Consider the following 22,898-nt stretch of genomic DNA (forward strand, 5'->3'; position numbering starts at 1 on the left):
GTTCAAATATGACTATTTAATTTAAATGATCCTGCTGTAGTTTAAAAAAATCGAAAAACATGAAGCTGCTGTTCCTGTGATGTCCAGCAGGGGCAGCAGTGAGTCAGCCGCCAGTGCTGCAGTAAACATGTTTACAGCCTGATACACAAACAGACTGGTCTCTATAGATAACATCCCCCCTTTATAACAGCTGTATGGGGGAAACTCTCCTGTATGTATTCATGTCAGAATATTAGAGTGCTGGAAATAGTGGGCGGGGCTTTTGTGTTAAAAACACGATTCCATGTGTATGATGAGCCTCTAAAGGTTTGACATTAGGATTTTACCTTAGAATCAGAGTATTTCTGGGAGCCGTACCCATCAGGGATCACTGTGAGTCCAACATCGTGGCGTTCCACAGGGCTCCGTTAGCGATCCTCCACTTTTTATTCACACTGAAATATCCTTCTTGTTTTTCAAATCACAACATTTCCCCCTTCATAACAACTGTACGGTGGGGGTGATGTTTTTACCACTCACCTGTTTAAATTGTATTATTGGGGGCGTGGCCTCTGTGACTGACAGATGGCTGTAGCCACTAGCGGTCTGCCAGCTTCAGCTGAGCTTTATCTCAGGAACGTGTTTGTGCTGTTGGAGCCTTTGGGGCATTTTTAATGACATCGTGTGACCAATAATATGGCTGCTGTGAAGTCACTGTACTAAAAGAGCGTCACCAACATCTCGTCCAAATAATGACGTCCAAATAATGTTGTAAAGTGTGGAGAGTTTCCTGTTGTGCTGTTTTCAGCCTGCTGTGAGTCTGTTAAGTCTTTATTTAGATACATAAAGCTGTGCTGTAGATGGAGCATGAAGGTGGAGAGGTGACCCTAAAGTACAGTGTCTGCAGACAGTCTTAGCGCCTGACAGGGGATTTCTAAAAATCACCCCGCAGTTCTTCAGCTGAGACACCTGAGTTAGAAAACACAAACACTGCGGTTATCTTTACTCGCGAGGGGCAGTCATGGAACGCAAGACCTGCGTCTCATCACTGTCTGCGTGCTTTATTTATACTTGTCTGTGTGTGTGTGTGTGTGTGTGTGTGTGTGTGTGTGTGTGTACAAAGATAACAGCGTCACTCAGAGCAGCGGGTTTTTCCCTTTTCTACATCTGAATGTTCTCTGAAAACAGGAAGCGATTAGTAGCTGAATAAGTTCATCATCACAAGAGTTATTAGGTGAAAAGTCACGTAGACATGTGGTTTGCTTAGTGATCCAAAAAAGAGCACATTTCATGTAGCTGATCACATTATGCACAATTTTCTTTTAACAGCACCTTTCAGGGCCAAGCATTTAAAATAGACGGCGGTGATAAGAGCGAGCACAGATTAGAAAAGCAGCCGGAGGCACAAAAAGTCAGAAACCCTCTTCAGCACTTTGTATGTTTAACATTTCATCAGGCTGACACACCTACAGGAAACCAGACGCCTGGGGCCTCGTGCACGTTATGTACAAGACCACTCTTGTCCTCTACAGTGCAGCAGTTTATTAATATACCTGTTATTAATCTCTGTCTCTCTTCCACAGCATGTCTTTTATCCTGTCTTCCTTCTCTCTCCCCAACTGGTCGCGGGAGATGGCCCCGCCCCTCCCTGAGCCTGGTTCTGCCAGAAGTTTCTTCCTGTTAAAAGGGAGTTTTTCCTTCCCACTGTCGCCAAAGTCCTCGCTCATAGGAGGTCATATGATTGTTGGACTTATATTGCAGGGTCTTTACCTTGCAATATACACCTAATGGAGCTGGCCATTTGAGCAGATTGAGCATATTCCTTCCTGTTTTTAGAAACATGAAGAAGAAAACTCTCCCCTTTTGTGTTTTCAGTGATGTCGTTTCTTCTTAAATGTTATTTATTTTTGTATCTTAGTCATGTCTCATGGACATGTGGACTTCTACCCGTAGGTTCGCAGACAGAGGTGGTCCAGGTACCTCTATCTGAGCACCAAAACTGTTCACGTCCCTCTTCAAACGCTGACTTCATGGCATCCCTGGCTAAACAGCTGAACACGTATCTGTCCAGACTGGTGCCTGGAAAGTATTTTGTTTGATTTATTTATATTTTATTTGATATTTTCATATCTCAGCTGCTGTGCCTGATTTTTGTATTTTTTACTTTATTTATATAGTGTAAAATCACAACAACAGTCAGCTCAAGGTGCTTTATATTGTAGGGTAAAGAGCCTATAACAATACAGAGAAACCCCAACTATCAGACAAGGCAACAGTGGGAAGGAAAAACTCAATTTTAACAGGAAGAAACCTCCTTCAGAGCATGGTGTGGTAAACAGGTGGTGGAGCCTCCTTTTGCTTGCTGTGAAATCAGTGATTCTGATTCTGAAACCATGGAATAAATATGGAAAAAACTCTGAAGTGTTTCATTGCAACTCACACCGGGTCGTTTTTTAATCTATCGGAAGTCGGTTAGTTCACTCCAATCACAGCTGCAGAGCTCTCTTCTTCTTCTCCTTCTCCTGCTTCTTCTTCTTCTTCACCTGTGGTTTCCTAGTTTCTGTGACATTTATAAAAGACAAAGCCACAGGCTGACAGCCAGCCAAGGGTTTCAGGTTAAACCGGCCCGTGACCATGTTTCTGATGATTCCTGACGGGGCCGGTCTATTTCCTGCTGACAGTTTGTTGCTCTGGCCTCGGTCAGCTGTTTCTGTCCTCTGTCAGCGTCTAAGACTCGCCATGCTTCATAAGAGTCGTTTTGACGACGCTGCTGTGGCATTTACAGAAGCAGAGCAGGTCTGCACTGGTTATCACTGCAGTCTGCACTCAGATATCCCACAATGCCTCAGGAGGTCACCGCCTGAGCACCGCGCCCCATCACAGACCTGCGGGCTGAATCTGATTGGCAGTGTCACCGATGATGTCACCTATGATGTTGCAGGAGTGAATGTTTGTGCTCAGACTGTAACAGGAAACCAGTGAAGGTATCTACCCTCTCACCTGTGATCAGCACACCTACCACAGCCATAATCACATCACCTGACTCCTGTGTCCATGCCCCCTGAAGCTCCGGTCACACAGACCTTTCTGACCTCCAGAAACTCCTAAACCACCGATAGTCAAATGTCCGGGTGTCATCAAGGAAGACACATGGTTCCCAGAATCCCACAAACAAGGTGACATTCAGCACTTCCTGTTTGTGTGGAAGTGGGCGGTGCTTAGATTAGCCTTAGTGAGACATTTGAATGAAAGCCGTCTCAGTGAAGGAGGCGCTGTGTGGAGCAACAGGTTTAAAGTGGGGAGGACATGTGAACTTTGAAGCCAGCAAGGTAAAAGGTCATCGTGGGCTAAATTTATTTACCAGCAAACTTTTCCTCATCAAACTCAAACTTTCTTTAATTTTATGTCCTCGCTGTGACCCCACCCGCCACCCCTTCCCTCCTCCCCCTCCTCCCTGTCAGCTCTGGAAGCTCTCCCGGTCACTTCTCTGTCCTCTCTGCTCCCAGCATGCCTCAGGCAGCTGCCTCTGAAACCCTCCCCCTCCCCCCCAGCACGTCTATTCCAGACGGCAGTGAAAATAACCAGCTGACTCTAAAAGAGGCCATGAGGCGTTCACTGACTGTGGGAGAGAAATGAAACAGCAGGGGCAGTCAGATAAATTTTATTCACACATTTCATGGTTTACAAACAGGATCAATGAAGTTTAACAGATAAAAAACACAAAAGTATAAAAGTAGAAACAGTCCATCTTCATCACTGCTCCTCCTCCTCCTACTTCTACGTGAAGTCTATATGTCGCACCTGCGCCTCCACCTTCCTCGTGTCCACCCTCAGGAGCTCCATGCTGACATAGCCGGGCTCTGGCGGTTGCAGGTTCATCGCCTTGACAGCTTGCTCCGCCTCCTGCTGGAGCTGCTTGGCAGTCAGCGAGAAGTGGGCGGTGCCGCTTTGCTCCATGCTCCGCTGGAGCTTCTCTTGCAGCTGGCGGCTAAGCTGCAGCTGCTCCCGGTAGCGCTCCGCCAGCGCCCGCAGCGTCGCCATCTTGTCCCGCTCCACACCATCGATGCGCTCCAGCAGCTCACCTTTGTGCTCCTCCAGGACAGCGTAGAGGAGGTTGAAGCTCTCCCCCAGGCGCCGCCTATGCAGCTCGACGCTCTCCTCCACCAGGCACCGTGTTTCTTCCATCTGCGTCATGGCCGCCTGCACACTGCCGTTGGCGACGGCAGGCAGCTCGATGGCGGCGCACAGCTCACCCCGCTGGCAAGCAGCGGTGGAACTTGGCAGTCGCGGTGCTGGCCGAACACCTTGCACATGGAGCAGGTTGGCGTGGCGCAGGTGACGCAGTAGATGTTGATCCACTCGTCCTCGTACTCCTGCCAGCGCGGTGCCTCGCTGGCCTTGTCCATAAGGGGTGTGACCTCGACGGGGTCCGCCCCCTTCTCCAGCTGCTACTTCTAGATGTCAATGATGTTCTCCACCAGAAGGTTTCTCTGCAGCCCGTACACGCCGTGGCGATCCAGCACCACCTTGAAGTGGCAGGTGGGGCAGCGGAAGGTGCCCTCTGAGAGGCGGTAGGTGTTCCGGGACTCGAACAGGTCGCCAGCGCTGCCACGGCACAGGTTGTGCTGGCACGGAAGGATGACAACCGGCTTGGTGAACGCATCCAGGCAGATGGGGCAGCTCAGCTGCTTCTCCAGGCTCTCCATGGCGACCGGCAGCCGCGGCGACAACTCGGTCCGGATCTCCATGCTGTCTGAGTGGTTGTGTCTGAGAAACATGCCACGCCTCCACCTTTATGCCCGGGGCGGGCGATTATCTGCCCCCAGCCCCCTCTCAGGGTGTTTGTCAGAAGAAAATAACTCCAGCTGACCCGCTCCCCTTCCTCCAGAATGTGCCCTACTGAGGACCAGGCCCCACCCCCTCTGTGACATCATCACCACAGCGTGTCTCCAGAACCACAGCAACAACCTAATGTGGTTACAGACTGATCAGGTTCACACACCTGCTGAGTCACATGACCACGCAGGGCAATGACATCATCACTGTTTGTGTATAAAAGTGAGGAAACACAAATACACAGAGAAGGACTGACCTTTGGCCCCAAACCTGTGTGTGTCTGTCTGTTTGTATGTGTGTGTGTGTGTGTGTAAACATCATGCGCCTTCAGGCAGCAGGAAGTGGAATGTTGAGCTGACATCATCATCATCATCAGGGGTGTGGTCTCTGGCTTCGCCTCAGTGGAGGGGTGGTGCAGGGCAGCTGCTGCCGCTCAGTGTTCAGACTCCTGAAATGCTGACCTCCAAATAAACACGACTGTGACCTGAGGCTGCATGGACTATGACGTGGTGACATAAACAGCATCAGCTGACCGCGGCTCAGACATGCCCACTGTATCCCAAGGAACATGAGCATGTGTTCACAGCCTCGCTGCTGGTTTGCATCATTTAAACTGTTTCTAAGATTTAGTTATGTAAAGTTTACATTACGTAAAGTTTGTTTAAACATTACAGCTGTTTAAACAAACTTGTCAACACTTTTGACCCCACAGAGCAGAGGGACGGTTTCAGTGTAGAGGGGATCGGGCTGATCGCTGCTGGACTCTGTCCACTTTGGTCAAACTCGTTGTTTTTAAATGTCCTACAGGAATAAACCTGACCTGAGAGTTTTAGCATGTTTGAGCCTCTGTACTACCATCACAGCAAACACGCATGACATCTGCGTGTCAGTGCAGCGTGTGAGGCAGGTGTGGGCTCAGCACAGGTGTGCTTTAAACCCTCCTCCAGTTGTGGTGACCTCACAGCTGAGTCAGCTGCTGGGTGCAGGGAAACATCTCCCTCTGCTGGACGTCCTGCTCACCATCTGAAACAGGGAGTCCAGCAAACATCGTTTATTTTTAAGACTTTGATATTTCCACGGGGACCGGGAGAACTATTGATCAGATTATTGATTACTCCAAAACAAAGCTTCACTTCCTGTTTAATAAGTCTGAACAGCACAGAGTGTCTAAAGAGGAACTTTGCAGGTGTGGACTCTCAAACGTCATCAGTGGTCTGATCAGTGTATTGATCAGAGGCTGGTTTCTTCCTGTCGTGAGAGGAACATCAGCCTGCAGCTGGATGGAAATGTGTGTTTAATGTGCAGCTTGACCTGTTTGGAGCTCACACGTCGCCCACCCTTCATCATCATCATCATCCACAGACCTCCACCCTCAGACATGTGATGACCTCACAGACGGTGAGTTCATCATTCTCAGTCAGCTAAGTGTCTAAGCCGAGCTCCTGTGGGTTAGACACCTGAGCCGCTCGCTGATCAGGTGAGCACGCTGACATCATGCTGACATCACGCTGACATCACGCTGGTCCACTGTGTTCTCCTGCTCAGACACCAAGGGAGCCTTTGGGAGCAGAGGTCACATGATGGACTGGTTGCCGGGATACCGATTCAATATGGGTCCTCAGGAAGTAGAAACTGAACTCCAACCTGCTGCTGACCTTCTACCACTCGTGCAATGAGAGCCTGCTAAAATACTGCATCACAGTATAGTAGCTGACCTAAGACGGACAGAGCGAGACTTCAGAGTGTAGTCAAGGCAGCACAGAACAGCACTGCCTCAGCAGAGCAGCAAACATCATCAAGGACAGCTCCCACCCTGGTTTAAACATGTTCAACCTGCTTCTCTCAGGGAAGCGCTACAGGTGCATCAGCACAAAGACCCACAGACTCAAGAACAGTTTCTACCACCCATAACCACCATGAACTCACACATGCACTGACATCATAGTTCTACCCCCCATTCCAAGGATTCCCTCTATAAACCACCACTGTGCAATAACCCGCGCGCTCAGACAGACTGCACCTGCTGCACCAGGACTTCCTGTCCTGTCCTGTGGTCACCGCGTTCCCGAGGACCCCACTCATCCTGACGAAGAGCCCGAAACATCTGGAGACATCTGAAACATCTGGCTCACTGAGTGTAACGCTGAGCGTGGCCAGCAGGGGGAGCTGTTTACTCTGACTGCTTGTGTTTAACACACACACACACACACACACAGGGAGGATCCACAGAAGCGCTGTCCAGGCTGACCTTTGACCTCCATGCTGCCAGCAGCTGATGGGCTTTTATGGTGAAAGAACTCAGTAAAGTGATGTTTCTGTCTTTACAAAATAAAAGCCTGAGCTTATCTGATGACGCCTGCATTCCTCCACAATAAAAGCCTGTGTTTACATACCTGAGGGAGCAGCTGCAGCTCAGACTCTTCATCAGGGAGTTTATTCATGTGTCTGTTGTTTATCTCTGTTATGAAAATAAGAAAATTATGTTTTAAATCTGTGATCAAAAGTAGTGTGTGTGTGTTTGTTTGTGTGTGCGCGCGTGTGCATGTGTTTGTGTGTGTTTGTGTGTGTGTGTGGAATGTGCTGATCTGCTGAAGGTAAACACAGAAGGTCAAAGGTCAACTGTAGTCACCTCTTTTGTCTTTTTGTTCTGTGGTGGCAAAATGCAGCAGGTCAAAGGTCAGCGCACACACAAACACACACAGTCTGACACAGTCATATTTGAGCTTCTTTCTTGAAGCTGCTGCTTTTAATGCTCATGTCGCTATGATCACTGATAATCAGTGATCAATAAAGCAAACCCCACTAAGCATGCTCAGTGTCAGCCTCTGTGCCTGCTCTGATTGGTTCCTTTAACATGAGGAGCTGCTGATGAGTGTCCCTGCTCACAGAAGTCCATTCAAAGAATGCTTGATTTAAGACCAGAAGACAACAAACACAGTCCAACTATTATTAACACACACACACACACTCACACACTGTGAGGTCGCTCACTGACATCACAGATTCCACAGGCTGACCTGATAAACCTCAGACTGAGAGAAATACCATCTCCATCAGAGTTCAGGCACAAATATCAGGGAGTGAGTGCAAACAGGAGGAGGTCTGGGGGGCTCCGAGGGGCTCTGAGGGGGTCTGAGGAGATCTGGGGGGGCTCCAAGGGGGTCTAGGAGGTCCTGGAGGGTCCTCCAGGCCTGAGCTGCCTCTGTAAGTCTGATGGTGATTCAGTGTGTGAGCTCGAAGCAAAGTGAGGGTTTGAGGAGTCTGGTTTTTCAGATGTTCCAGGGGTCCTTGAAAGGCCTTGAACCTCCTTGGCTCATCCTGGATCAGACTGCAGAGGCCCTTAAGGGGATGAAGAGGTCTGAAAGTTCAACTGTTGAGCATGCTCATAACCGTCGCCATGGTGACTCAGGTCCCTCTCTGGCTTGTTGAATCTCCTCCTGCTCCTCCTCCTTTTCTTTCTGTGGTTGCCATGGCGTCCGGCCCAGTATCCGCAGAGAGGCCCAGCAGCGTTTTAAGCCTTCTGTGATTATTAAAGAGTTCACCTCCTCTCACCCGCTGAGCGCACTCAGTCTCTGTGACCTCAGCGCTCTCTTTGTTTGGAGGTGAGACCTGTTCTCATTACTTCGCTCAAATCAAATTCGCACGAGGACGTTTCCTGAGAGGTAAAAATGATCAGGATTTCAGATGAGGGTCCCTGACGCACGCTGAGAGGTCCTGAAAGCTCCTGGAAGGAGGTTTTAAAGTGTTTTAGGTCCACTCCCACTCCCACTTTTCCTCAAACAGGTGTGGATGTACCTGCCCTCAGAGTCATGCTATGACCTCACGCAGGTTGTAGGCCTCTGATTTGCCAAAGCATCTTCATGGTTACAGTTACATAATTTCCTGTTGCTTCAGTGTCTTTGAGTGTTTTTAACTTTCTTCTGGTCTTTGATGTTTTTAAAAGAAAATCCTTTTTAAAAATAACCTCACACCTGAAACACGCCTGACTGCAGCTGCTGATGGATAATGCATGGCTAACCTGCTACCTGAGCTCTGCTCATCTGTTCCTCTCCTTTCTTTCTTTCTTTTGATCCTGATGCTGGAGGAAGACGTGACTCACACCACCACCACCAGCAGCAGCAGCAGCAGCGCTCTCAGACTCACCTGGATGGAAAAAAGGTGAGTCTGAGAGCGCTGCACACAAAACCTAACCAGACCTTCACTCCAGGCTTTCTAGACCTTCGGTTGAATACCCACTTCCTGCTGACAGGAAGAGGTCTCAAGGTCAACACATGCTGGCCAATCAGATCAAACACAATGACTTTATGTACTCTAAACCTATTTTAATAAAGAGTTGTGGAGTTATGCACATCAAAATAGCTGCCGGCGTCACAAAGCCTCACGGATACCTCGTGTTTTCATGTTACTGTCACATTTCAGATGCGTCCTGTCTTTGGTGTTCAACGGCCTGCAGGGGTTATTGGATCTGATGGACCTGAGTTCATCAATCTGCAACTTTACTTTTAAATTAAATAATAACTGAACATTTATATTTCACTGGTGTAGTAATGAAACATTATAATTATATATTTGTGAGTAACCTCCTAGGACCTGGCGTCCACATATGTAGACACCACATTTGGGGTTGTCTATACCATAATACTAAATTTTGCTCTACATGGGCCTGTGTTACACCCCTAGTCTAGGTGTGTAGAGATGCGCATAAGATTCTGAGGAGAGAGAAGCAAGTACCGCCCTGGTTCCCAAACCAAAAACCACGAACCTGGTTATGAGTAGGGATGGGTATCGTTTAGGCTTTATCCAATACCAGTACCAAACCGGTACTTTTGAAACGGTGCCGGTGCTTAAACGGTGCTTGAACCGGTGCTTAAAGAATGGAGAACACAAAATTGGTCCAAAAACCTCTCATGTTCAGCTGTTTTTTTGTAAAAAGATAACAATGTTAGCCTTTTCTGCAGCTATAGGGGATTTATGGTATCACTCTTGGCTGGAAGCAGTGCTTAAACAATGGAAAAAACACAAACTTTGTCCAAAAACCTCTCATGTTTAGCTGTTTTCCACTTTTTCTTTGGTCATTTTAGCCTTTTTGGCCAGGGTGATGGGAGTATCTGCCATCAAACAAGAAGACAGCCACATTGAACTACAACGGTGTTTGCTAGTTCACCTTATGTGCATTAATGAAATAACGTGGTTAGCCTACTCAATGTAAATTACACACGAACAAAATTAAGCTACTGACTCAGAGGAGAACGGCTGCTGCTGCCATCATCATCCTCATCATTTCTGCTACACTGGCAGGGCTGGGGGCCAGGACTCTACTCTTCGGGTTTTTGGGGGATGTTGCTAACTCCGGGTCCGATAACAGGCACCACACCCGCAGTAGATGTGCACGGTGTGAGGTCTCGTAGCAAGCTCTCAAATACGGCGCATTTCTCGGCTTTTAAAAAAACACTATGCGTCGCCAGGTGTTTCATCAAATTTGAGGTGTTACCTCCTTTGCACAGTATCAGCTTAAAGCACTTGTTGCAGGCTGCTGAGTTTGCATCTTTTGTAGTGAAGTACAGCCAGACTTTGACCGCTTCGCCTTGGACATTTTTAATCTGTAGCTCTGCTCTAAAAGAACGCACATACCTGGGCCCGCCTACTATCCTCAGAAAGGTAAAATGATTGGCTAGAATCCAAAGTGTATGACATCTCAGGAAAAAAAAGCACCGAAATAAAACACCGAAATGTGCGTTGCTTTTCGGTCTGGTTACTACCGTTTATTTCAGAACCGGTGCCGGTACCCATCCTTAGTTATGAGTAAAAAAAAAAGGTGATTTTATTGAGTGACAAGAAGCACAACTCCAGGGTGAACCCAGGCCAAAATAATAAACAAAACCATCTCCAAGTCCTGCCAGAGAAAACTAACTAAACTCTGAGAAAAAACAAAACAAACAAATGACAATAGCTACCCCTCGCTTCCTAGCCCAGAAACAGGAGAAAACAGTTCAAAAAGAAAAGGCGGCTCACCCCTTTGGTTTCGTCTTATGCACGCATAAGCACTGAAGTTATACACATGCGTTTCGCGGCTTTCAAAGAGCATGCTTACACATATACAGAATTAGACAAAGAATTTGGAAGCCAGGGTCAGGTCTGAGTCTGCTGTCAAATTGGTTCATGCCAGGATTGCCTCCATTGGTGTGACTGACTGATGTTTATTTCTGTAACCACGGGTTTCATCACAACAACAAACACACAAACATGAACCACACACACACTCATCTTCGTCTCCATTTTTATTACACAGTGAAACTGAAGCAGAAACAAGCAGGAGATCATACAGGAAAAAGGAGCTAAAAATCCCTGTTTTTTTACAGAGTTTGGTCAGAATCATTGATTCTTGTGCAGGAGCTGTAATACAGAAATGAACCACATCATCACAGTCTGATACTCTCACAGCAGACAGATTAAATATGCTGATAATTAAAAAAAAACAACTTTCTGTTTCTTTCTGAGTTTCAAAATAAAGTTTCCTGGAAAGAGCATGTGGATATTTGGCAAAAACATTACAGAAAACAAGAATTTCTGCCAAAGACAAAAAGTTCTCCCTAATAATTTGTTGCTGATGTGATGTTTGTGCGTCATTCGCCAGTTTGATCCCAGAATTTACCATTAATAGTTTCCAGCTTGTTGGACGGAAACACGTCCACAGATTTCAGAGTCATCACTGTAGGTGAAAAATGTTTTCCTCCATCATGTTTCCACCTCTGATTTAACTAAAGTGGAAAAAAACAACTTTTTTTAGGTTTCTTTAGGTGATGCAATGAGTTTCAGGTTCCTCGGGTCGTCTCTCAGGCGAGTTTCAGCCCTCAGCTCTGACTGTCGGGACAAACAACGACATGAACGAAGGCTTGTGGATGCTCACTCTACATATTCCAGTGTTCCTCTGACCTGTGAGCTTCGGTTAGGTGGTGAAGGATCTGAACCAGGCTCAGCGAGTAGCTGTTCCTAACACTGAACACTGACCTGCTGATGTTTGAGCCTTCATTCATTTTCTACGTAAGAGAGTTATAATACATCTAGGAAGATATTGTGTATTAAATACTCCAACATAATGTACTGAATGTGAAAGCCATGTGTGTCAGAAACAGGTAAAACCTCAGTGAGTTAAAGCAGCTGATCAGAGCACCCCTGACACGTTTAGTCGTGCTGTCCACAAACGTTTGTGTTGTCTTTGTTTTGATTACTCAGATACAAACAGCAGAGCATGAAGAATAGTCTTTTTTTATAGATACAAATGATTATCTGATGCCCAGAACGTCTATATGTCACCAGTCGATTCATTAACATATGACTCGTTTCAGCCCTGCTTTAGGTGGTCGTTCAGACGTGCTGCAATATGGAGAACTCTGAGTATGTAGAAGCTCTACCTCCTCAAAGACCAGCACACCTGAAAGAGCAGGACACAGCTGAGGATAATCTTGGGGCTAATGTCCCAATGGTCCAAACTGGCTGGGTCCATCACCATCGGTAAGACGAATTCATCAGAGAATTCCTCAAAAGGATGTTCTCAGGTCTTATGAGTTCTAGGTAAATACAGTGGTTTACACGTTACCAAAGGTAATCCCAACGTGTCAGATAGGTGTTAGGATGCATTCCCGAGTCCTAAAAAGCTTCATTGGCCATCAGGTCAATAAATCATCCAGGAACCACAGCTGGTGTGGTTCACCTGGCTCAAGCTGGAAAAGACTGCAGTTACCACCAGCAGATAGAATCGACTGCAGGTCCTGAACGAGTCGAGCCAACCCGGTCCGTTAGAACTGCTACAGCACGCACACCCTGACCTGGTGCAGGTCTGAAGGCCTACTCGTCGTTGCTGTGGTAGGTCCTCTGGATGAAGTTAGGTCTGCCACCAACAGGAGCAGGTGGAAGTTATTTACAAGTCTTTGAAAGAGTCCTGGAAGGCTCTGAAGTTCACATCGGGCTGTCCATGGTCATTGCAGAATACTCAGTCTCTGAAGCATGTGAGGAATCGATGAGCCTGGTGAGCCCGGTCTTGGTGGAGTACTTGAAGATGAAGGCCTTCATGAGGTCATAGCGGTAGTTCCTGTTCAGGAAGTTGTACAGGATGGGGTTGACGCAGCAGTGGACCAGCGAGAAACACTGCGTTAGGTGCAGCGACACGTCTAGAAGGTTCTCCAGCCAGCAGCTGAAGGGCAGGAGATTCAGCAGGGACAGGGTGTCCAGCAGGAGGACGGCATGGAATGGCAGCCAACACACCAGGAAGACCACGACGTATGTGAGGATGATCCGCCGGCTGACGTGCCGCTCCTGGTCTGAGGTGGGAGGGATGGCCGTCGCCAGGAGTAGGTAGAAGACGGCGATGACGGGGAAGGGGATGGCGAAGCCGAGCGCAAAGAAGCTTAGCTGGATGCCCACCATCCACTCCTTCAGGTTGCTGGGTGGGTACACTGGCCGGCAGACGGCACCATCATTGTGCGTTGACTTCACCGCCTGCAGGAAGTAGGTGTCTGGGATGGAGGCCACCAGCGCCATCATCCAAACCAGAACACAGATTAGCCGGCGCACCACCTTCTTCCTGCGGCTATCGGGGGTGTCGGCAAACAGCGTGAGGGACAGGTAACGGTCGACACTCATGCAGGCGAGGAAGAAGATGCTGCTGAAGAGGTTAACGCTGAAGACCAGGTGAGTAAGTTTACAGACGGATTCTCCAAATGGCCACCGACCGCCCTTCAGCAGAGAGGTCACCCAGATCGGCAGCGTGGCCACGACGCACAGGTCGGCTATGGCCAGGTTCAGGATGTACAGGTGTGTCTCGTAGCGGTTCCTGTCGGATCGCAGGTTGACCCAGACCACCAGGGCATTGGCGGCGAGGCCCACCAGGAAGATGAAGATGTAGAGGACAGAGAGGGTGTGAAGGAAGGCTGTGTGGCTGACGGTGCCCGAACACCTCAGCGCCTCCACATGGGACATGTTATGGTCAGCAGCAGTCAGGTTCAGCTCCTCCAACAGCTCAATGAGCTCAGAGAGTTCGTTAGCGCTCAGACTCATGGCGATGAGGTTACACCTGGAAAACAGGGAAAGTCAGAAAAATTAAATAAATAAAAATAAAGATGGTTTTTTGATAAAAATACATTTAAATTAATGCACTGAATAAATTTCACATAATAAAAAAAATAATAAATAATATGAAAATGTCATAATGAATAAATAAACCCCAAAACAAAATAATTCATAAAAATGTACAAACTGTGTATATGACTATGTGAAAGTTAAGTTTTCTGAAAGTATTCAAATTTCAAATTAAAATCTTGATGTACATTCGGCCCACAGACCTCAGGCTTGTTTTTAAGGACAGTCTTTCCCACCTAACTCCATTCAAAGATTCTTTAATTTAAGGATTTTCTTTGTGCTTTCAAATAAAGATTAAAGGGGACAAAGATGAACGGGAGGTCGTATCAGGTGTATTGATTATTGATTACTAGCAGGTTCAGGACTCCTGCTGACAAACTGCGACCCTCCATCGACCCGACCACACACACTGAGAACACCAGCAGCTGGATGGACGGATGGAAGTCAGAGCAGGTCAAACATCCAGACTTCATTAACAAATGGAAACACTTTGAAGTGACTGAACCAACAATAACATCAGTGTGTGATCACCAGAGATCAATAACGTGTGTGATCAGTGCTGAGAGGCTGCTTCAGCATGGCTTAATGTGCAGTAAAATCTTAAGGTTTTACTGCTGCAGACGCTCCCACCTGAGCAGGAAAAAGATGACCACGTCTTCCTGTTTTGACCCTCAGGAAATTCATCAGCTGCAAAATCACGAACTGAAGATCGATAAGTTTGATTTGTGGTATAGTATCACTTCCTGTTCCTGCTCAAACACAGTGGTGTTTCTGAGTAGCTTATCTGCTTAGCAATTTAATTTAAATCTTTTGATACATCCCTTTTTCATAGTATAATCTTAACGTGCTTCATCTGAATCACCCTTTCTGTGTACTCACTACCTAATTTATAGCCAAAGTATTCACTCACTGTGTCTGTACTGTTTCGCTAGCTTAGCTTAGCTCGTAGCCGACTCGTTAGCACCATGGCTACTTCACCTGTCCCTCCTGCACTTTCCTGCTCATTGTGTCAGATGTTTAGCTACTCCTCGGCCTCCTTTAGCAGTAATGATACCTGTAACAAACTCTGGTAATTGGTGATTCTGTTCTCAGACATGTGAAGCTAGAGACACCGGCAACCATAGTCAATTGTCTTCCAGGGGCCAGAGCAGGCGACATTGAAGGAAATTTAAAACTGCTGGCTAAGGGTAAACGTAAATACAGTAAGATCATAATTCACGTCGGCAGTAATGACACCCGGTTACGCCAATCGGAGGTCACTAAAATCAATATTGAATCGGTGTGTAACTTTGCCAAAACAATGTGGGACTCTGTAGTTTTCTCTGGTCCCCTCCCCAATCAGACCAGGAGTGACATGTTTAGCCGCATGTTCTCCTTAAATTGCTGGCTGTCTGAGTGGTGTCCCAGAAACGATGTGGGCTTCATAGATAATTGGCAAACTTTCTGGAGGAAACCTGGTCTTGTTAGGAGAGACGGCATCCATCCCACTTTGGATGGAGCAGCTCTCATTTCTAGAAATATGGACCAATTTATTAAACCCCCCAAAATATGACTAATCAGAGTTGGGACCAGGAAGCAGAGTTGCAGTCTTACACGCCTCTCTGCAGCTTCTCTCCTCCTGCTACCCCCAAAACCCATCTCCATTGAGACTGTGTCAGCTCCCAAAAGACAAAAACAAACTAAAAACCAGCAATAAACAACTTAAACATAAAAATCCCAAAGAAAGAACAATACAGTATCCACATCTGAACCAAAGAGTAAAACAGTGAAATGTGGATTATTAAATATTAGGTCTCTCTCCTCCAAGTCTCTGTTAGTACATGACTTAATAATTGATCAACAAATCGATTTACTCTGCCTTACAGAAACCTGGTTGCAGCAGGATGATTATGTTAGTTTAAATGAATCAACACCCCCGAGTCATTCTAACTACCAGAAATCTCGAAGCACAGGCCGAGGGGGCGGTGTGGCAGCAATTTTTCACACCAGTCTATTAATTAACGAAAGACCAAGACAGACTTTTAATTCATTTGAAAGCCTGATGCTTAGCCTTGTCCACCCCAGCTGTAAAACTCAGAAACCAGTCTTACTTGTTATCATCTATCGTCCACCTGGGCCTTACACAGAGTTTCTCTCTGATTTCTCAGACTTTTATCTGATTTAGTGCTCAGCTCAGATAAAATAATTATTGTGGGTGATTTTAACATCCATGTAGATGCTAAAAATGACAGCCTCAACATGGCATTTAATCTGTTATTAGACTCAATTGGCTTCTCTCAAAATGTAAAAGAACCCACCCACCACTTTAATCACACTCTAGATCTTGTTTTAACATATGGCATAGAAACTGAACATTTAACAGTGTTTCCTGAAAACCCTCTGCTGTCTGATCATTTCCTGATAACATTTACATTTACAATAATTGATTACACAGCAGTGGAGAGTAGACTTTATCACAGTAGATGTCTTTCTGAAAGTGCTGTAACTAAGTTTAAGAATATAATCCACCCACTGTTATCATCTTCAATGCCCTGTACCAACATAGAGCAGAGCAGCTACCTGAACGCTACTCCAACAGAGGTCGATTATCTTGTTAATAATTTTACCTCCTCACTAAATGCGACTCTGGATACTGTAGCTCCTGTGAAAACTAAGGCCTCAAATCAGAAGTACCTGACTCCGTGGTATAATTCTCAAACACGTAGCCTAAAGCAGATAACTCGTAAGCTGGAGAGGAAATGGCGTGTCACAAATTTAGAGGATCATCATTTAGCCTGGAGAAATAGTTTGCTGCTTTATAAGAAAGCCCCCTCCATAAAGCCAGAACATCTTACTATTCGTCACTGATTGAAGAAAATAAGAACAACCCCAGGTTTCTCTTCAGCACTGTAGCCAGGCTGACAAACAGTCAGAGCTCTACTGAGCCAACCATCCTTTTAACGTTAACTAGTAATGACTTCATGAACTTCTTCACAAATAAAATTTTTATCATTAGAGAAAAAATTACCAATAATCATCCCACAGATGTAATATTATCTACAGCTACTTTTAGTACCATCGATGTTAAGTTAGACTCTTTTTCTCCAATTGATCTTTCTGAGTTAACTTCAATAATTAATTCCTCCAAACCATCAACGTGTCTTTTAGACCCCATTCCTACAAAACTGCTCAAAGAAGTCCTGCCATTAATTAATGCTTCAATCTTAAATATGATCAACCTATCTCTAATAATCAGCTATGTACCACAGGCCTTCAAGGTGGCTGTAGTTAAACCTTTACTTAAAAAGCATCTCTAGACCCAGCAGTCTTAGCTAATTATAGGCCAATCTCCAACCTTCCTTTCATATCAAACATCCTTGAAAGAGTAGTTGTCAAACAGCTAACAGATCATCTGCAGAGGAATGGCTTATTTGAAGAGTTTCAGTCAGGTTTCAGAGCTCATCACAGCACAGAAACAGCTTTAGTGAAGGTTACAAATGATCTTCTTATGGCCTCTGACAGTGGACTCATCTCTGTGCTTGTCCTGCTAGACCTCAGTGCTGCGTTCGATACTGTTGACCATAATATCCTATTAGAGCGATTAGAACATGCTGTAGGTATTACAGGTACTGCACTGCAGTGGTTTGTATCATATCTATCTAATAGACTCCAATTTGTTCATGAGTCCTCTTCACACACTAAGGTCAATTATGGTGTTCCACAGGGTTCAGTGCTAGGACCAATTCTGTTTACATTATACATGCTTCCCTTAGGCAGCATCATTAGAAGACATAGCATAAATTTTCACTGCTATGCAGATGACACGCAGCTCTATCTATCTATGAAGCCAGGTAACACACACCAATTAGTTAAACTGCAGGAATGTCTTAAAGACATAAAGACCTGGATGGCCGCTAACTTTCTGCTTCTAAATTCAGATAAAACTGAAAATCTTAGAAATATGGTATCTAAGCAGATTCTTACTCTGGATGGCATTACCTTGGCCTCCAGTAATGCTGTGAGGAACCTTGGAGTCATTTTTGACCAGGACATGTCCTTCAATGCACATATTAAACAAATATGTAAGACTGCTTTCTTCCATTTACCCAACATCTCTAAAATTAGAAATATCCTGTCTCAGAGTGATGCTGAAAAACTAGTTCATGCATTTATTACTTCCAGGCTGGACTACTGTAATTCTTTATTATCAGGATGTCCTAAAACCTCCCTGAAAAGCCTTCAGCTGATCCAAAATGCTGCAGCAAGAGTCCTGACAGGGACTAGAAAGAGAGAGCAGATTTCTCCTGTTTTGGCTTCCCTTCATTGGCTTCCTGTTAAATCCAGAATTGAATTCAAAATCCTGCTCCTCACATACAAGGTCTTAAATAATCAGGCCCCATCTTATCTTAATGACCTTGTAGTACCATATCACCCTATTAGAGCACTTCGCTCTCGCACTGCAGGCCTACTTGTTGTTCCTAGAGTATTTAAAAGTACAATGGGAGGCAGAGCCTTCAGTTTTCAGGCCCCTCTTCTGTGGAACCAGCTTCCAGTTTGGATTCGGGAGACAGACACTATCTCTACTTTCAAGATTAGGCTTCAAACTTTCCTTTTTGCTAAAGCATATAGTTAGGGCTGGACCAGGTGACCCTGAATCCTCCCTTAGTTATGCTGCAATAGACGTAGGCTGCCGGGGATTCCCATGATGCATTGAGTTTTTCCTTTCCAGTCACCTTTCTCACTCACTATGTGTTAACAGACCTCTCTGCATCGAATCATATCTGTTATTAATCTCTGTCTCTCTTCCACAGCATGTCTTTCATCCTGTTTTCCTTCTTTCACCCCAACCGGTCGCAGCAGATTAAAACTGATCTTTATGAGTCCACGTGTGTTCTGAGAGCATTAAAACCAGAGAAGAAGAAGAAAACTGAGCACTCAGACAGCAGCAGGAGGATGAAAAGGAGGAGGAGTGTTTTACTGCTGCTGCACATAAAAACTCTGCAGGGCACTTTAGACTGAAAGGTCATGACCTTCAAAATAAAAATTTTACTGCAGCGTTGTGGCAAAGAGTCAATTAGCTCTCCAATAAAACTCCAACCGGTGTCTTTTAGACTGAAAGTTTCAGATTCTACCAAAATAAAAGCATTGAAGAAAGGTTTTAACAAAATAAAGGTATCTAAGAACGTCACTGAGCTCAGCTCCAGTCCACATACACACACACACACTGACACTCAAATACAAAGACACACACACACACACACAGCTGCTAAATATAATGAAGTCAGCGGGCCTCGGCAGGCTTTAATGCATTACAGATGGCGGTAAATATGAGCTCTTTATCATGTGACTTACACACAGGTGTGCATACAGCAGGCACCAGCTTTGATGCTTTAAAAGAGTGGAAGCCAACAAAGGTCAGCGCAGCTGTTTTAAACATCTGGATGAACCTCCGGCCACAGACACACTGTTACATCTGTAATAAGTGACAGCGTGTTTGTGTAATAAAGCAGCTTGGGTTCACACCTGTGTTTACCTGCCCGGGGCTCATGCTAATGAGTCCTCATACATACAGTCAGCACGGAGCTCCATTCAATGGGAATCCAGGTCCCTGAACACACCGTGAACCACCAATCAGAGGGCCACAAATCAGCCTCAGCGTCCCTCAGAGCCAAAGTCCGTTCAAAAATCCCCTAAGGTTTGTTTGGAGTTTGAGGCATTTCAGCATGAAGTGTGAGGCGTGAGCGCACGCACCGTCTTTTGTAACCCAGCTCACGCACCGTGGACCGGCACAGCTCAAGCCTGTACGGACCCACTCTTTGACCCTTTAATCCCCGGATCTTCCCGCTGCAGGCGAAGGCCTCATTAAGATCCACGTAAATTCACGTGCCTGCACGCTGATATCATCTAACCTAAAGGCACGTGCACGCTGCAAAAACAGCTCATGTTGGCGCGTCCACACGTTATCTGCCTGTGTGCACGCGCGCTGAGCTGACTGAGGACTGCGGGCTAAAAAATGCGTTAAAACACCCGCTAAGTAAAGTTTGCTGGTAAACACAAACTGCCTAAAACAAACACTGAGTCTGCGCAGACGGACAAGCTGCATGCCGAAGGCATGGGGCGACTTCAGCGGCTGGTGGGAACTTTTAGCCCTCCGCATGCATGAGACCGTGCACGTGCCCGCACCACTAAACTTAAATAGGACATTTTTTTAAACCGATTCTGGCTAAACGTGACAGCCGATTAAGAAATAAACTTTTCCGATCAGCTTTAGTGGAGCACAAACTGGAACAACAACGAACTCCATTTAAAAAAACGCCTCATTTAAGAATTGTTTGCTCGATGGTGAAAAGTAAGCAGTTTACAGCAGAAGGATGAAGATATTTAAGAAAACTGATGACAGGCGCAGAGTCCGCTCTGCTTCATTGCCCGTTCATCTCTGAGTCACACCTGATGCTATAAACAGCCATTACCTGCATCCCTAACCTGTAAAAACGGCTCTTTTCCCAGCGGACCCTGGAGCGGATATCAGCCTGAACGCTGCACAACTTACAGCAAGGACGGGTCGGCTCGGTCCGGATCAGTCCGGATCCACGGCGGGTCAGAGGGCACAGAGTCCGGCAGAGGGTCGCAGGCGGTCTCCCCGGGTCCCCCCTCACTCTGCGGTTTAAATGAGAGAAGAAGAAGAAACGCCCACAGAGGCAGCCCCACTATGCATGATTTATTACGGCTTCAGCTGCGGAACAATGAAACTGCGGAGGCGTTAGAGAAAGAGAACAGGGAGGAAAGGAGGAATGGAAGAAGGAACTATGAGAGGAAGCAGTAGCGGTTTTTGATACGGGCGACACGGGCGGTTGCCCGGGGCGGCATCGTGGTGGAGGGCGGCATCACGGGCATCATCAAAAAAAAAAAAAAAAAAAAATGCCCGCGAATATTGGGAATGTCATAGGCACCGAAAGGTTTTCTATCGCCTATTTGCTGGGAGTAAGGGCGCCCTCCCTTTGCGAGGTGCGCCTGCTGCTTGCGGCACAGAAAGGAGAGGGCGGGGGGGGATTCACTGGCTGGCTGAAGCAGCATTTACTAACCAACTCGCAAAATAAAACAAAATAAAAACAAACCAACAAACACGAAAACACCAGACATTATGATACAGACTTATAAATTGCACGTATGTTTTTTCGAAATTCTATACACGAAAAGTGAGCTGAAGTCAAAGTAAACTTTATTGTCATCTCGCTACATACAGTACAGTATAGAGAGAGACGAGACGACGAGGCTCCAGTTACAGCAGTGCAAGTAAACAAACAATATATATAAGAAGAGTAAGAAAATAAATATACACTTTAGGACCAGGGGTAAAGGGATCAATAACAATTTAAAATTGTCTCACACACAAATCGTCAAAAGGAAAGGGTGCTTCCAAATAGAGCAGATTTCATTCATAATGTTGTAAATCCAAGCCCATTATGTATTCATGATTTGAATCCTGGGTTGTGCGAAATCTCAGAAATAAACCCTAGATAAAGTGAATCTGTGAACTAAGGTGTAGGTCTATTAGGTTATGTTGTGGTGATCCTCGGGTTGGGGGATTGTTCTGAGACATTTTTCTGCCACCAAGTTTAAAATAAGCTCAGTGTTCTTTGTTCTAATGTGAATAAAATGTTCTCTGTTATTCATGTTTGAAACGTTTCACAACTTTTTCAGAACTGAGTTGTAAAAACATCAAATTAAAACACGTTCTGTGTGGAGCCAATGAATGGAGTGATTTGGGTCAGAATTTCAAAATAAAGTCCAGACTGTATTTTAAAGATGGCCATCACTCATAGACTCTGAGCTGTACTCAGAAACATTCAAATAAAATCTAAGAACTTCACCAAAACTGAGCTTCAGACATTTAGGCTCTTATTATGAAGGAGCTAACAGTGTTGCAAGTTTAAAAGTGAAGGATTTCAAAATAAAACAGCAGGCCCGGGTGTTCTGTGGTGTTAAAGGTGTCCGAGGCATGTTTGAGTGTAAACTCAAACAGGAAGCTGAACAATGAACACAGCTGAGTATTTGAATCCACAAGCTTTATTCATAAAAATAATGAGCTTCCTCCTCCTCGTCTTCCTCCGCTCCCTCAGAGGAACAAACATCGAGGATTCCCACAGACAAGGAGGAGGAAGGGGGAGGGCTCCCGGGCCTGCTGGTCACCGTGGCAACAGGCCGAGGTCTTCAGCTATCCAGATTCCAGGGCTCAGTTTGACCACAGGAGCTCAGCGAGCCCTGTCTGACATTTGACCTGCAGCACACAGCTCATGTCAGCGGCAGCAGTTTGACCTTTGACCACCGAGCTTCAAACACAGCCAATTAACTGCAGCTGCAGACGGCAGCAGGAAGGTCATGCCCCCAATAATCAATGATCAATAATTATCAATCATCATGAAAATAAATACAAATATTTACAGAAAGAAAAATATAAACAAAAGAAGAAGATTAATTAAAACATTTAAAACATATATAACAAACAAAAATAAAGAAATAATAGAAAAATAAATATTTATAAATGTATAACAAATCAAATAACCTAAAGTAAAATAAATAAATAAAAAATAACTGACAAAAAGTCGATAAAATCACGAGAAAAGCACAAAATAAATATAAATTTTCAGGAAGTTTAAAAGGAAATAAAACAAAAAACAGAAAACAAAATAAATAAAATTACTATTAAAATAAGATGATAATAAAAATACAATACTACTATGATTAATAAGAATAACAATAATAATTGTAGTGATGATGATGATGATGCTGTGCAAGGTTGCCTCAGGCCGTCTCAGATGTTTTTTGTTTATTGTTGCTATTTTATCGTTCAGCTGCTTGCCATCCTTTGCAGGAAGTCGACGTTTACCAACAGGAAGTGCTCATTCAGCTGCACCTGGAGCACTTCCTGCCTCGTCCTGAGAAAATGAAGCTTCACACACACACACATC

At 45.5% G+C, this 22,898-nt stretch overlaps 1 protein-coding gene and 1 pseudogene across 5 annotated transcripts; both read right to left on the minus strand.

Annotated features, from left to right (window-relative positions):
• Positions 1 to 3,688: 3,688 nt before the first annotated feature.
• On the minus strand, positions 3,689 to 4,685 carry LOC116316532 (annotated as a pseudogene).
• A 6,403-nt stretch (positions 4,686 to 11,088) lies between these two features.
• On the minus strand, positions 11,089 to 20,799 carry ackr3b (atypical chemokine receptor 3b). Of its 5 annotated transcripts, none has more exons than XM_031735089.2 (2): positions 20,480 to 20,799; positions 11,089 to 13,885 (listed from the first exon to the last, which is right to left on the minus strand). In XM_031735089.2, exon 2 carries the CDS (start codon positions 13,867 to 13,869, stop codon positions 12,772 to 12,774), a length of 1,098 nt encoding a protein of 365 aa, XP_031590949.1. In that variant the 5' UTR covers positions 13,870 to 13,885; positions 20,480 to 20,799; the 3' UTR covers positions 11,089 to 12,771. The 5 variants fall into 5 exon arrangements, with proteins under 5 accessions (XP_031590949.1, XP_039454480.1, XP_039454482.1 ...); XM_039598546.1 differs by lacking the exon at positions 20,480 to 20,799 and adding an exon at positions 20,400 to 20,473; XM_039598548.1 differs by lacking the exon at positions 20,480 to 20,799 and adding an exon at positions 20,413 to 20,446.
• Between the last annotated feature and the right edge of the window lie 2,099 nt (positions 20,800 to 22,898).

The sequence above is a fragment of the Oreochromis aureus genome, linkage group 15, assembly GCF_013358895.1.
Source record: "Oreochromis aureus strain Israel breed Guangdong linkage group 15, ZZ_aureus, whole genome shotgun sequence".
Lineage (NCBI taxonomy): Eukaryota > Metazoa > Chordata > Actinopteri > Cichliformes > Cichlidae > Oreochromis > Oreochromis aureus.

Coding starts and splice junctions, on each gene's coding strand:
- ackr3b (XM_031735089.2), bottom strand. CDS start 13,869: ATGAGTCTGAGCGCTAACGAACTCTCTGAGCTCATTGAGCTGTTGGAG.